We start from the raw sequence: 15,404 nt of genomic DNA, 5'->3' as shown, positions 1-15,404 counted from the left end.
TTCTAAGGGAGTCACCCACTCCAATTGGGCCTAAGAACATGGTAGAGATGACCCCATTTTCGTCCCTAAAAACACTTTCAATCCCCGATTGTCCCGGATTTCCCCTACTACATCCATTAAAGTTTAATTTCAAGAATCCAATGTTTATTAATTATTTAATTAGATAACTCGGTGATTGTTGCATTACTCTCTCTCTCTCTCTCTCAATTTTCAATTTGACTCACATGCAACACCAAAAGAGCCATCTACGCCTTGATTTCCTGAAAAACAAACCAAATATCTGCAGCAATGACGCAATGCATGGCTGATGGAGGTCTTGTCTTAATCCACGCCGTTCTGCAAGCTCGGGATCTTAAAGAGAAAAAAGAAAAGAATGATTACATTCTTGATTCTTTTATAGGGCTTATAAAATACAACAAAAAACAATAAAAAACCAACCCGTGACAATTTTTTATCCACCCAAATTGGGGGCTGTTTGGCAAGTCTTTCTAAGCAGGTCTTTCAACAGTCCACAGAAAAAATACATTGAGCTTTTGGGATCTTGTCTTTAAAGATCCAAGACTATTTGATTCACATTATGGTCTACCAGACTATTAAAAACAGTTGAGAATGTTATTTTCAGCACGAAAAGACCAAAAGCTTCATTTGGAGCTTCCTGATTTTCTGCTTTTTCAATCTTTCTGTGTGCTTGTCTTCACGTCTTCCTATCTATGCAATACCAAACGGAAAAGACCATTTTTTGGTCTTTTGATCTTCCCACAAACCAAAAGACATGCCAAACACCACCTTGATCTATCCAACCCATCCACTTATAAGCTACAAGCCTATAACATTCAAACACATTCATTAACTCAACAGATTAAGGGCCCATTTGGTCTGAGAATAGGGATATGGAATTGAAAATAAAATGGGATATTCCGATTCTAATTATTGGTTTGATAGAATCGGAATCCCATTCTTGATGGAATGGTCATTCCCTCCCCTCTTTTGGGAATGAAATTCCATTCAAACTGATTCTAATTATCATTCTAATTCTTGTCTAAAACAAAGTAAGAATAGACCATTCCAATTCCAATTTCAACTATAAATCAAATGGACCCTAAAAATAGGGTGAATCATCCATTGGGTGAACATGGTTTCAGGTTTAACCGTTTAAATCATGAATTTGTCAATCTGTTAAGAAGTGCCCTTTGCATATTATGTGTCAGATGGTCAAAAATCAAAATGTGTCACGTTTCAGGGGACTCGTTAGATCTCCAAATGAACATACACCTTACATGGCTCAAGATGGCCTTTGGATTATACAGGGAATTGCGGCTGGAGCGAGTACAAGATTATCCCGCTGTCGCTGACATACACTCGGTATTTCGTCATATGTCATCTCTGTCCTTGCATCATACAATACAAGTCCAAACTTACATGTGATCCCTCCCCTCATTTTACCTGTTACAGAACACAGTTTTCATTTTTCAACGTGGACAGAAGCAGAAGCAGCCGGGCACCACAATCCTTTTCTTCTTCAATCATCAGGATTTGCCACGTTTTAATGTAATTTTTTTCTAGCTAATGCAGCTGAGTAGCACAGTTTAAATGGGTTAATGGGTGGGTTGCTCATCAACCCGCATTCGACCCAACCCAACCCACCCAGTTCCAGTTGTACCGCAGTCCGCAGGCAATAACTTGATGCCTAATTTCTCCTGATTTAGCCAATGGGTGTGCAGTGTGCTTATGGTTTATGAAATATTATTTTCAACATATGTAGATGACATTGTGGGAGAATTTTTGAGTGTTGGGGTTTACAAATCTATTAAAACAGATAAAATGGTCAGCTTAGCTCTCTAACAGTGGCCACAGCATTCGAAATTTCCAACTAAAATACACAACACGGGCAAAGATCAAGAAAATTCCAAGGTACAATAAAACGAAGACTACGCAGGCTCATCATTCATCTTGCAAGTTTTCTCTGATTTCTCTGAAACTATTAACATCATCCATCCCATATACAAGTATACTCCTTCCATAGTCACCTAAGAGGAGGCAACAAAAGAATTGCTGTACAAATAAACTTTTATATACGAACACTGCCGGTTAGCAGGCAAGGTATTTGCAGAGACGCCCATCTTCAAGGTGGGCATTGTTGACCCTCACTTGAGAAGAGCCATTCTTTGAGACCTAGACTGGCTTTGTCTGTTATTCAAGATGTCAATGTATGTCCGAAGACGAAATCGATCTGAATTTGTGAGAGAAAAAGGAGGGTTCACGATGAGGGATGGTGCTTCAACTAAAAGAAAAACTAGTAAGCGTACTGCTTTTGAATAAAAAGACGCTGCACTGTCCATCTCACCCATCAGCTCCTCAACCTGCCACATAAATATAAAAAGGCTCATCAGTTCTTGACATCTTCTTAACACTATAAAGAGCTCTCTCATTGTAATGCCAGTGACCAGTATCTGCAGTCCAAAGACCTCATAACTAGCCAGATGGTATAATATTCAGTACATCATAACCATCATCAGCTTCAGCTATACCGAAGAGTGCCTGTACCAAAAATTAGCGAGATCAGATGACTTTTATCATCCGATCTATGCTTTGACTTCCTCCACAATTCCAATGATCGTAGCAGACTCTTAGTATTGTTCATATTTCAAGCTGTTTTTTTCCCATTAACCCCCAAAGTCCTTATCCTCTGAAATGGGACATATTGCTAGTTATGAAACCTAGGACCATTTCACAGGTCCCGTGGTCCTAGACTCATGTTTTTGCCTTCAAAATGAGGAGAAATAAGAATGATAAGCGGTGCAAATGGAAGTCAATTTTAATTATTTAAAGAGTTACTAAAGCTCTGTTTGTTTGCGGTGCAAAAATGAACCTGATACAAATTTTGCATCCAGATCAGTTTTGCATCCAAATATATGTAACTATGATTTGCACTCCCATTTGATATAAAATTTGTTCTTTTTGTCTCATTTTCACCCCAAGAAGATAAAGGCGGTGTTTGGCATCAGTGCCGTTTTCTGAGAAAACAATGCCATGTAGGCACCACGTCAGAGAAAACGGTGTTGGAACCAACGCCCTCTTGTTTGGTACCGTTTTCTCAGAAAAAACGTTGCTCCAGACCACACCTTGAAAATTGGGAAAGTGTGGTCTGGAGCAATGCCAAATTTGATATTTTCTGGGAAAACGGTGCATTGCTGCCAACAAAGCAATGACATGGCATCAATGTGGCATCATCTTGGACATTGGATAATAAGATCAATGTTGAAAGCATTGCTTCCAGCACTGGTACCAAACAAAACCAGTGCTGTTTTCTCAAAAAACGCCTGTGGCAGCACCGGTTCCAAACAAAAAATAAAACGGTGCTTACAACTCCACATGCACAGCACCGTTTTTCTAAGAAAACGGTGCAATGTTCCCAGCACCGATGCCAAACACCTACAAAAAGAGACAACCCCTGAAACCAAACCTTACAAAGACAACCCACCCACACTATTACAACTTTTCCTTCATCCTAAAAATAAAGAGAAATAACAGCAAACAAACAAACATTATAGGTGGTTCAAATCCAATGATGTCCATGTAACATTCCACTATACCATGCCAAATGAGGGATTCCTACTGTCATGATAATGCTATTCCCCTTTACATATAAAATTTAGGCTACAAATATATGACAAATCTTAATTTTTCCATGGATTTACTACTCAATGAGTTTTAATCAGTATTGATCAAAATAAATGAATTTTAATCAGTCTGTGATGCTCTAAATAAGGTGTGAAAGAAGAAGAAAATACTCACAGCACCAAGCCTGCCAAATGCAAGGGCAGATTGGAATATGGTCTCCATGGCATCTGGCATTTCCGTGCCACCTGCAACCAATGCTATTAAAATTACCACAAAAGGATATTAACAGAAGTATTTCTGTAATGTTTTTTGTGGAGCTACACAACATGGGATAGTCCGTCCCCCCAAATCCATAATCCAACACTGGTGACAGTGCTATTTGATCCCAAGTTTCTGCTACACCCAGCAAGAGAACTTACCAAGCCACCATTAGTTGGCAACTATTTCTTTAATGCCACGCATAAACAAGTTATAGATTCTTCATGGTTGTAGATATCATACAAGCTATGTTACCCAGATACCTGTATAAGAGTGCTGTATCATGTGGATACTTCAATTTTTAGTGTAAATTCTGTAACCGTGCCACACCCTTGCTATATATGTGGGTAACATAGAATATAAAGCAGAAATAGCCAAGTGCATACATGTGGATGAGGAAAAAAGGGATGCTAACTGTATCTTTTCCGGGAGACCCAACACACAAATGTAAATAAAGATATCTAATGCCTGACTATCCATGCACCGGTTCTCTTTAAACTAAGAAACAAAATTTAGTTTTCCAAAACTCCAAGTCTAGTGAATAGTAAATAATATGAGTCCAAATCAGTTTAATAGTGTAGGCAACACCTATGTATTCTGTCCCTATGAGGGAAAGCATTACCTAGACATGCTTGTTTAACAAAACAATTCTATTGACCCACTTATTGCAAATTTAAATGGTAAAAGCAAGCATGAAAAAACTCTCTTCTGCTATTCCTCTTAGTGCTAGCTTTTCAGTCAAATTGAACTTTAAACACCTTATCTGGAAGACTAAATATTTAGTTATATTAATGATGCCAATAATAATTTCACATAATCAAATGCTACAATATTTAATGTCATATATAATATCTTAATATGGTTTTTATTTATTAGAATGGTTGAATGCCTGATAGATACTAATAACAAATGCATCTGGTAGGGTCCTAGATACATGAGGCAGTGGCTTAGGCATCACTTTAGCATTCATCTGTATTTTTCATGAGCTAAATAAATAATAATATTCTAGAAGTCAAGAAGATACACAGTTTAAGTAGGAAAAGAAATATATCATACAAGTAGGTTAGAAACTTGTTTTCCAATATTGAAATTATATAGCAGAACTATGCATTGGATCAAGAATATATGCATACCATCAATTGGCTCAAGATCCTTGGCAAGTTCCTCAGCATGACCAACTTCAAGGAGAAATTCCCTTTCGATCTGGGGGTAAACAGCTTCAGGTCCTTGAGTTTGAATAACATTATTAAATTCTTGAATATTTGGACTTTCATGCTTCTTGCCGGTGCCTCCTCTAACTCGACTACTCTCTTGAGTCGGACTTCCTTCTAAAGCTGAGGCAGCCTGTGTGTGGCAAATATGAAGGGCTTGCTTCCAAATTGCCAAAATTACCAGCTGAATTGAGAAAGCTTCTAGTTTCCTACCTGCCTCAATCTTTGACCATAGAAGGAAGAACATAAGTAATTAAAACAAAATCGAAACAGAGGAGAAATAGGAGGTACCATTAGATAGATCATGGGGGTGGTCAACCAAGATTTAGGCCCTGTCCGTTTGCTCTTAATGCCCCTTATCTCTTATCTCTTAATACCTTTAATTTGTTTATATTAACTCCCAACACTCCTAATGCCTCTTAAAGGTATTAAGAGATAAGAAATAAGAGATAAGAGGCATTAAGAGAAAACGAACAGGGCCTTAGTATTAAATGTGGTACACATACTAAATGCAAGGTGTAATAATTAATGGATCCCACCAAAAAGATTTCCTTTGCAGCATATTACCTGAGTCCCAAGATTCTAACAATTATTCTAGACTTCCTCCTGGACATTCGATGATAATTAATTTCAAAGGGTCTTGCACTGGAAGACAGTGTTTAACATTGAAGCAAAGTGGTTCCTGCAGGAAGAAAGTAATGATGGACTGAAAATAAGAGAAGTGGGGAAAGGAACCTGGTTTATGAGAGAACTTGATGGTTGAAAGGATTTGGGGACGAACTTGATGGGTGGACAGAAGAGTGCACTGGAGAAATGAAATAATTATGATAAAGAAGGAATTTATGATAGTTAGAAAAGAGAACAAAAAATGGCAGTCTTTCTTTTATTATTATGAACTAAACATCATATACATATGACTCGCCTCCCTGAGATTGGGATGCCTATCGCGAGCTTGTAATATTTACCCCACACCCCAAAATAAATTCTCTTTCCACCCCTTGTTTTGCCAAAGCATCTGCCATCCCATTTGCTGATCTATATACCCAAGACGCATAAAGCACGCTATTGCTTTTTAGCTCCTTTATCTCCCTCATGAACTTTCTGTACTGCCAGGAAGTTGGTTTTGCCTCTTGAATCCATCCCACCACAACTTCGGAATGAATTACTCTCTATTAGCAAATTGGCAAGGTTGAGACTTTTTGCTAGCCTCAAACTTCGCAGTATTGCCAGAATTCCTGCTCTAGTGGAATGCCTGTGACCTTCTGTGCCCAAAACGATGCTAGAACCTCTCAGTCCTCTCCTTTATAATTTCTGAACACCCCTCCTATTCTAGATTGCCCAGATTTCCCCTGCTGTATCCATCAACATTTAATTTGATTAATGTGTTGGTGGTGGTTCCTATTGAGGAGAAACAAGAGATTTAATGGTAGTTGAGTTTGCCTCATTGTTTTGACCCAATGGACAACTTATTAAATCACCAGTCAACCAAGAGCTAATTAGCCTCATTTTTTTTACCCAATGGACAACTTTCACTGTAATGTGTTCTATGATGTCATTTCTGTGCTGGATCTGAACACTCTTCAATTCCTTTCTTCCTAAACAAAACACACAATTGCTGGCCTTTCGCATCTCTATTAACATTTTCCCCTCCTACCTGGTAGACTGAAAAGAGATGCCACTTCTGAAGGAAGACTCCAATGTCTCTCTCTGCTTGCATTAAAAAGGAGGCAAACATGTGGAGGTAAACACTGACCATGCCTTTCCTCTGTAGCTTCTCACATATGTTAATCTTAAGTGATATACTTCCCAACAAAAAGCCCTCACTTTGGGAGGTGTCAGTCCACCCCAAATTCTTTAATGGGTGTTGAATAACTTAGTTTATTTTTAAGTTTAGTGTCGCAAGGGCACATTTGTAATTTCTCTTTTCTTTTATTTCTGTATGGTCACCCTAGTATAAATATTAAATAAACTGGTGCTTCCAGTTGACTTTTGGCTCTCTCAAATCCTGTCTCTCCTTTCTTTCTTCTCTCTTCTCCTTCTTCTCTTCTCTCTATTCTGGAATTGCACCACCTCTGCACCAAGAAAATATGATGTCAGAGCGGCAGATCCAATCTTAGGAGCAGGGTGGTGCTTCTTTCCTTTTTTGTCTATTGGTGATTGAACCAAAGAAAAAGATCTCTGGTGGACGTGTGAGGGAGCTCACTGCAAAATAGTTCTTTTCTCTTGGTCGTGAGCCCAGAAATCATCAAGGGGGAGGAAAACCAAATGCTGTGAGTTGGTTTTTTCATTTTTCTTCCTCAGTTTTGTGGATCGAACTGATCCTTTTGTACCCAGATGAGTGGGTTATGTGGGTCTAATGACCTGCGGCTGGTGTAAGAGTGTCTTCTCTCAATGTACGTGGATCGAGTGATCCTCCTTATGCCCTAAAAGGTGTTATTTCTTCAGGTCTGCAGATCTGTAACTGCTGTGACAGCAGTTTGTTTCCTTCTTCTGTTCATATTGAACCTAAGTTGCTGTGTGAAAGTTGATTTATTGCTAGAGGGAATGGTCAGACCCGTTTTCTTTGATATGCTTTACACATCTGAAATGGTTCAGTAGGGCCGAAATCTGAGAACAGTAATGGTGTGTGACCAGTTTTGATTTCTTTGTGTAAGAACAAGTTTTCTTGTGTCCAGAGTTGTGGCTGAACTGAGACTTCAACCTGTTTGACTGTACTGTGAGTCTGAACTGAACTGAAAATTTGTTCTCTAGCTGGATTGTGACTGAACAGATTCAGATTCTATGTCTTCTGAGGATTCTGGTATGTCTGGTGTTACCTCTAGTCAGAGTGGGATTAGCGGAGGTTTTGACATGAGTTTCCCCATGGCTGTGATTCCCGTTGATGGCCTCAATTACTTAGAATGGTCAAGGGGAATCAAGCTCTATATAACTGCAAGGGGAAAAGTGGGGTATATCAATGGTAGAATCAGAGAACCCCAGTCTAGTGGTGTGGAACATGATAGGTGGGACCAGGAAAACAGCATGGTGATGTCATGGCTGTTATTGTCTATGCTGCCACAAGTGAGAAAGACCGTCATGTGAGCAGAAACAGCTCATGAGATATGGGAGCAGGCACAGTCTACATATTCCAAACAACGGCATTATGCTAAAATATATCAGTTGCAAGCTGCCTCCTCAACTTGTAAACAGTTGGAGAGGAGTCTCTCCATCTACTATTCAGACCTGACTTCTATTTGGAATGAACTAGATCATTATCAGAATATAGACTGGAAATGTGATGCAGATGCCAAAGCATACAAGTCCCTGGTTTCCCAGCAACGAGTGTTTGTCTTTCTCTTAGGGCTGAATTCCACATATGAATCTATCAGGTTTCAGATATTGGGAGGTAAAGATCTCCCATCAATACAAAAAGTATATGCTCTGGTACAATCAGAAGAGAGCAGACGGAATGTGATGAATAATCCTGAGAGAGAGCATGTTGCTTTAGCAACTAAAGGGAGTGTTGTCTACGGGTGGTGGAAACTCCTTCAAGAAGAGTGACTTCCAGAAGAAAGTTGATGACAAAGATAAACTATGGTGTACACACTGTCAGAAGTCTAGACATACTCGGGAGACATGTTGGGAGCTTCATGGGAAGCCAAAGTGGGCTCAGAAAATGAGTAAAAACCGGATCAAAATAAGAAGCCAGGACAGCAAGGTCAGAGGAAGTTTAATGCAGAAAATTTAGCCTTTCAAGAGCCTCAATCATCTACCACTACCATGAGCCCTTCCGTGATCATGTGAATTGGAGGTGTCTGGACTTGGTGTTAGAGAAGATGAGTTTTGATCAAAAGTGGAGAAATTGGATCAAAGTATGCATTTCCTCTCCCAAGTTCTCTATTCTGGTAAATGGTCAGACTGCGGGTTTTTTTGAAAGCACTAGAGGCCTGAGACAGGGTGACTCCCTTTCCCCTCTCCACTTCATTTGTCTAAAAGAAATTCTTACCCAATTTGCCAGAAGGGCTGCTGAGGTTGGGCTTTGGGAGGGTTTTGCAATTGCTTCATATGAAGAAAAGTTAATATTCTCCAGTTTGCATATGACAAACTTTGTTTTCTTGATGCTGCTCTTGAGCAGTTAGAGGTGTTACTTGGAATTCTGTGTTGGTTTGAAGTGATTTCAGGCCTAAAGGTCAATTTGAGTAAAAGCATGATTAGTACGATGGGTCAAATTGCTAACTTGGAGAACTATGCTAGAGTGTTGGCTTGCAAAGTGGAGCCCCTTCTTGTTAAGTATTTGGGCCTCCCTTTGGGGGTGAAATGTACTTCGGCCGCAGTGTGGGACCCTGTGGTTGAGAGGTTAGAGAGAAAGCTTTCTTCATGGAAAGCAAAATATCTTTCAATGGGGGGCAGAGTGACTCTAATTAAAAGTACTTTATCTAATATGCCCACTTATTTTCTTTCCCTTTTCCCACTCCCAGCTAAGACTGCTGAAAAGATTGAAAGTTTTCAAAGAAATTTCCTTTGGAGAGGTTGGGAAGAGGAAAAGAAAATCCACCTCATTAAGTGGGAACAAGTTTGTCTTCCTATTGAAGAAGGGGAACTGGGAATCAGGAAATTAAAAGTGTTTAATACAGTCCTCCTAAGCAAGTGGATTTGGAGATTTGGTACCAAAAGGAACTCTTGGTGGAGAAGCCTTATAGCCACCAAGTTTGGCGTGAATTGGGGGAGTTGGTACTCCCATGATTCCCTCCCAAATTGGGGTTGCTCTGTCTAGAAAGAAATTATGAAGTGCCTTCCCTATGTCTATGAAGGGGTGATCCTTAAGATAGGGAGAGGGGACAGGGTTAAACTCTAGAAAGACCCCTGGTGTTTGAACTACTCCTTGGCAGAGGTCTTGCTCTTTTTTTCTTTTATGATCGATAACTCTGAAAAGATTTCATTAATTACAAAACTTTAAGATACAACAAGAAGTTTTGAAAGAAATCAGCTTTAGTAAGCTGACCTGGGACAGAATTACAAATGTGCCCAAAACATGTGTTCTTTGAACCTCTTGCTTTGCTAAACTATCCGCCAAACTGTTGGCAGATCTCCTAACCCATCCCACCTGGATTGACTGTTCCTTGACATCCATTTAAGTCTTCGGAAATCATTCTTCAACTGCCATGTCACCCCTCAAAAAATTGTTGTCTCATAGATGAAGAGGCAGTAATAAGTCCCCAAACCCTAAAAAAGGTTTTCAACCTTAAAAGCTGAAAAAAAACTTCAAGCTTTTTACCCAATGTGCCACCCTCAATGTTATTGTTTTGACTAAAGCTTCCTTACATTTTTCTTTTCCTTCAAATATTCTTTCATTTCTTTCCTCCCAAACAGTCCAAAGTATTGCTGCTCTAGTACACCTCCATAGAATCCTACCCCTCCTTTTCATGCCACTAATACCATTAGGGCTGAATAAACCTTCCAACCTGTCAGGAGAAGACCACCTGCACCCAAAAAGGGAAGTAAACCAATTCCAAATAAAACTAACAAAAGGGCAAGATATTAGAAGGTGGAAAGTAGTCTCACCACTCAACTTACACAGGACACACCAGTTGGGGAACAAGCACCAATTTGGTCTTTTCCTTTGAAGTACATCAAAGGTATTAATACAACCATGAAATACTTCCCAACAAAAGCACTGATTTTAGGGGGAGTTGGAGGGCACCAAATTTCTTTGACTGGGAAAGGATGAAAAGAGGGAGTGGCAACCAACGATTGTAGAAGGGATTTACAAGAAAACGACCCATCAGAATTAGGACCCCAATTCCTAGAGTCTGACCTACCTTCTTCTCTTTCAATGTGCATCCTCTTTTCAGAAGAGATTTGTTTGATTGGGAATTAGGTGAAGTAGTGGAGCTGCTGAATTTGTTAGAGACAGGAAATTGTCTGCAGCAAGAAGGACGAGTGGTTTTGGAAGTGGAATGGTGATGGTTGCTTCATGGTTAGATCTTTGGCCTCTAAGTAAAACAGATCCGGTATTTCAGATTTTCCCTGGAAGCAGATTTGGAATCCTGTTCCCCCTTCAAAAGTGATTTTTCTAGTCTGGGCAATGACTTTGGACAAGTGTCTCAAAAGATCAAATCTAGAGAGAAGGGCATTGCAGATCCAGGATCAGTCTTGTGACCTCTGTGGTCTTGTGCCTGAAACCACTGTCCATCTTAGTCTCCACTGTACTGTCACCTCTAAGGTTTGGGGTCACTTTCTCAAGGCTGCTGGACTGAGCTGGGTAATGCCAAATTCAGTTAAGGAGTTGCTGTGCAGCTGGAATGCTCAAGGACTGAAGAAAGAAGGAAAGATTGTGTGGAAATCTGTTCATGCTGCTGTTCTTTGGTCCATCTAGGCTGAAAGAAACAATAGGATTTTCAATAACAAAGTGAAGAATTAAGAGGACCTTATTCACTTTGCTGTTTGCAAGCTGATCTCCTGTGTCTGTGTGAATGCTGAGTTTAAGAATATGAATGTATCTCAATTGTTAAGAACACACTCCATTTGGAATCTGTAATCTGTAATTGTCTCAGCTTTTCCGACCAAGTCTAATGTAGCTTGGGAGCCGATGTAATATTTGTGTGATGTTCTAATAAAGCTTTACCTTACCTTTCAAAAAAAAAACTTCTATCATTTTGCATTTAAAACTATTGTCCAATTGACTAAATGACCTTTTCTGCTCTTTCTCAATCCCCCAAAAAGTCCCTCTTATTATTTCTAGGTCATTTGCCACTATTTCCAGTATTTTGAAAGTGAGAGGTGAATGGAGAGATTGGCCAAAGTCAATTTAATGAGGGCAATTCTCCAACCTTAGGAAATGCATGCTCTCTTACAACTAGCCAACTGTTTGTTGAACCTATGTAGGATTGGGTCCCAAAAAACCTCTAGATTTAGGACCCACACAATGAGAGACCCAAATACTTCAACGACCATTGAATATTCTCATACTCCAAAATAGTTGCATAATTCCCTAGCTCTTCTACTCCCATATTAGCACCTGCTACACAGCTCTACTTGAAATTCACATTCAAATTAGATATCTTCTTTGTCTGGGAAGCTTGTCTTCAGAAATTAAATACTCATGATCTCTTACAGAAGAAGTATTTGGGAAGATTGTCTATCTCTTCTCATGTTTGCATTCTATGTCTCAGTGGAGGTGAATCAGCAGACCATACATTTCATCATTGCAAATTCACCCAAAGCATTTGGTTCCACTTGAAAATGGCAGGTTACAGCTAGGTTATATCAGAGCACATTCTGGACCTTCTGCATCAGTGGCAAGGAACAGGTTTAAGTAAAAGGGGTAAAGTCATTGGCAATCTGTGCTACGTGCAGTATTGTGGGAGTCTGGGATGAAAGAAACAAACGTCTCTTTGACAACAAATTCAGGCCCCTGGAGGAGTTAATTTCAGACATTAACTCTGGTTTAGCTGGAATTGGAGGCATAGTTAGGGATGAAAGGGGCAACATTTGCTGGGCTTCAGTGGTCCAATTGGGTTGGTTGATTCCACAAAGGCTAAAGTGCTGGCAGATCTTACAGGAATCAGAATAATAAAAAATCAGGGAATCCAGAACTTAATCATTGTACTATTGTAGGTGATTCAGCAAATACTATAAAATGGTAAATGGGCAAGGAGGTGGGACCTTGGAGATTGAGCCACTACTTGGCAGAGGCAAGGGACTCTGTGGACTGTTTAAATGTAAAATTAGCTTGGATTCCTAGGGAACTAAATCATATAGCAGATGGCTTAGCCAAATGTGGCATGTTTTTGGATCAATTGTATAGCGACAAGCTTCCTCCTCTGTAATCCTCATGTACCTCTTCTTTCTTTAATAAAATCTGGTTAAATTTTTCTCAAAAATTAGATATCTTCTTAAACATCCTATTAGCTGCTGCATTTTCCAAACCCCTTCTTCTCCCCTCTCCATAGTTTTCAAGGCACCAAGGCGAGGCGAGGCAACAAGGGGTAGCCTAGGCAATGAATTTTTAAAATAAAAAACATGAATCCTATGCTAGTTCCTTAGGTTCCATAGCAACTAGCAACCATCTTTCCTTAATAATTATCTATAATTTTCATTCATAAAAGTATAAGCTTTATATGAAAGTATAGAAAACCAGCATATTCATATTCATGAGAAGAAAAAAAAGAAAAAAAAATGAAATTTCAGAAAAAATATAGGGGAAAATAAAGGGATTGAGCCTCTGTTTTTTTCGTGGGAAAAGAAGAAAGGGCAAGATGGAAGAAGAAGAAGAATGTGTTGATTGGCCTCTGTTTTAAGTTATTCACTTTTTTTTCTTTTTGAAGAAGGTAAACTATTATATTGCAAAAGAAAGAGATCCAAATACATTGGCCTATGTACAATGAGAGATTGTACATTGGGGAATATACGAAAAGACCTGTGTAATCAGTTAAAAAAAGTTCCAGCTTGCAAAAAAGATAAAAGTCGGACACCATTATAATCCCTTTATACGCTTAACCAAGAACACAGATAACCTATTGGTTCAGATTGTTAAGCCTTTGAAGGTTCAAGACAGCATTCAGCAATACGTGTGTTGATTGAAACCTAACAAATAAGAAAATAATAAAAAGAAACTAGTATATAAACCCACAAAATGGAATATTTTAGTTTAACGATGTTTGTTTTATTATTATTATCTCAAAAATTAGCTTGGCAATTAAATGAGGTGACCCTCCGTAAGTGCCTTGTCGCCTAAGTGTCACCTTTACAACTATGGTCTCACAGAACAAAATCAATGTCATCTACAAATTATAGGTGTGTTATCACAATCTGCCTTCTACCAATTATCCACCCTCTAATAAGTCCAAAGCTGTCTATCCTAGAAATTATATCAGCAATTAGAGAATAGAGTGAAAGAAAAGGAGATAAGGAGTCTCCTCATCTTAGTCCTCTCTTAGCTAGAAAGAAATCCTTAATCACCCCATTGGCTAGGACATAGTATTAGATCAACTTTAAACATCCTTTGATCCACAATTTTCATCTATCTCTAAATTCACATTGTCAAACCCCTCCATTGAGGAGGACCAGTCAACATTAACATATGCTTTTTTTCTATATCTAATCTGCACCCAAACTATTAGACTTTGACAAATTATTTGTCTATCGTTAATGAAAGCCCCTTGAAAGTGAGAAATTAGTGGTATAAGTGCCTCTCTCAGACTTTTGGACAGTACCTTAGCAATAAATTTGAAAGGTTGCTCTATCAGCCTTTTATGCATTGCGTTTGGGAGCATATTTTTCAAGGTACCAAGGTGAGACTAGGCAACAAGGGGGCACCTTGTCACCTAGGGTAGTTCCCTAGATTCCATAACCAATTTCCTTAATAATTATCCATAATTTCATAAGTATAAACTTCATGTTGAAGTATAGAAAATCAACATATTCCAAGAAGAAAAAGAACAAAGAAAATTCAAAAAATATAGGGGTTGAACCCCTATTTTTGTTGTAGGAAAAGAAGAAAAGAAAAGGTGGAAGAAGAAAATATGTTCTTCCTTACAGGGTTTGATTAGACAAGAAAATATATTCATTAGAGATCAAAAAAAAAGTTGATTAGACAACATTTTAAGTTCTTCCTTACTTATTGGTTCAGGTTTTGAAGTCTTTGAGGGTTCAATACAGCATTTAGCATTGTTTGTGTTGATTAAACCCTAACAAATAAGAAATTAATATATAAACACAAAATAAATATTTTAGTTTAATAATGTTTATTCTATAATTATAACCTCAAAAATTAAGAACATAAAAAGTATTCTATAACACACTGTTCAAAACTTCTTGGCGATTAGGCAAGGTGAGCGTCCAAGGGTGCCTTGTCACCTTGACAGCTATGTTTGGGAGTACTTCTGTTCGCTCTTTGGTTGTGGGTGGGTTCCCCCCAAGATGCAGAGAGACTCTTCAATCCAAATTTCCTAAGACAGCCAAGGAAGAGAGGGAGAATTATGTGGAATGCAGTTGTGGCAGCAGTGGTATAGACTATAGGGGAGCAAAGAAATGGGAGAATCTTCAATGAGAAAAGCAGGTCAAAGGAGAAGACTTTTGAGAATATATAGATTAAAGTTGCACATGGGTAAAGACAATGGAAATTTTCCAAAGAAGACTCTGCCTCATGACATGTATATTTTCTGTTTACAAGCAGTTCAAAGCTGGTGTGACATATATATTTTCTGTTTACAATTTTCCAAGCCATTGGCAGTCCTAGGGATCCACCTGGACTAACAGTTCAGACAGGATTTTTTTTTTCTTTTTGTTCTCTGATCTTGTTTTTTTAACAAGTGTCTGGTGGAAACACTAAGC

At 38.8% G+C, this 15,404-nt stretch overlaps 1 protein-coding gene across 1 annotated transcript in view; it reads right to left on the bottom strand.

Annotated features, from left to right (window-relative positions):
- Positions 1 to 1,912: 1,912 nt before the first annotated feature.
- LOC148870670 (serine/threonine-protein kinase ATG1c-like) overlaps positions 1,913 to 15,404 on the bottom strand; it is a 32,300-nt gene continuing 18,808 nt past the window's right edge. The window contains 4 exon segments of the mRNA XM_088973091.1: positions 1,913 to 2,147; positions 2,149 to 2,360; positions 3,796 to 3,866; positions 5,013 to 5,313. Of these exon segments, the coding sequence (XP_088829217.1) occupies positions 2,123 to 2,147; positions 2,149 to 2,360; positions 3,796 to 3,866; positions 5,013 to 5,313 (609 nt within the window). The 3' untranslated portion in view covers positions 1,913 to 2,122.

This window comes from Nelumbo lutea, chromosome 2 (genome assembly GCF_056320005.1).
Source record: "Nelumbo lutea isolate HS-2025 chromosome 2, American lotus-T2T, whole genome shotgun sequence".
Lineage (NCBI taxonomy): Eukaryota > Viridiplantae > Streptophyta > Magnoliopsida > Proteales > Nelumbonaceae > Nelumbo > Nelumbo lutea.
This window is presented reverse-complemented; position numbering and strand designations above follow the sequence as displayed.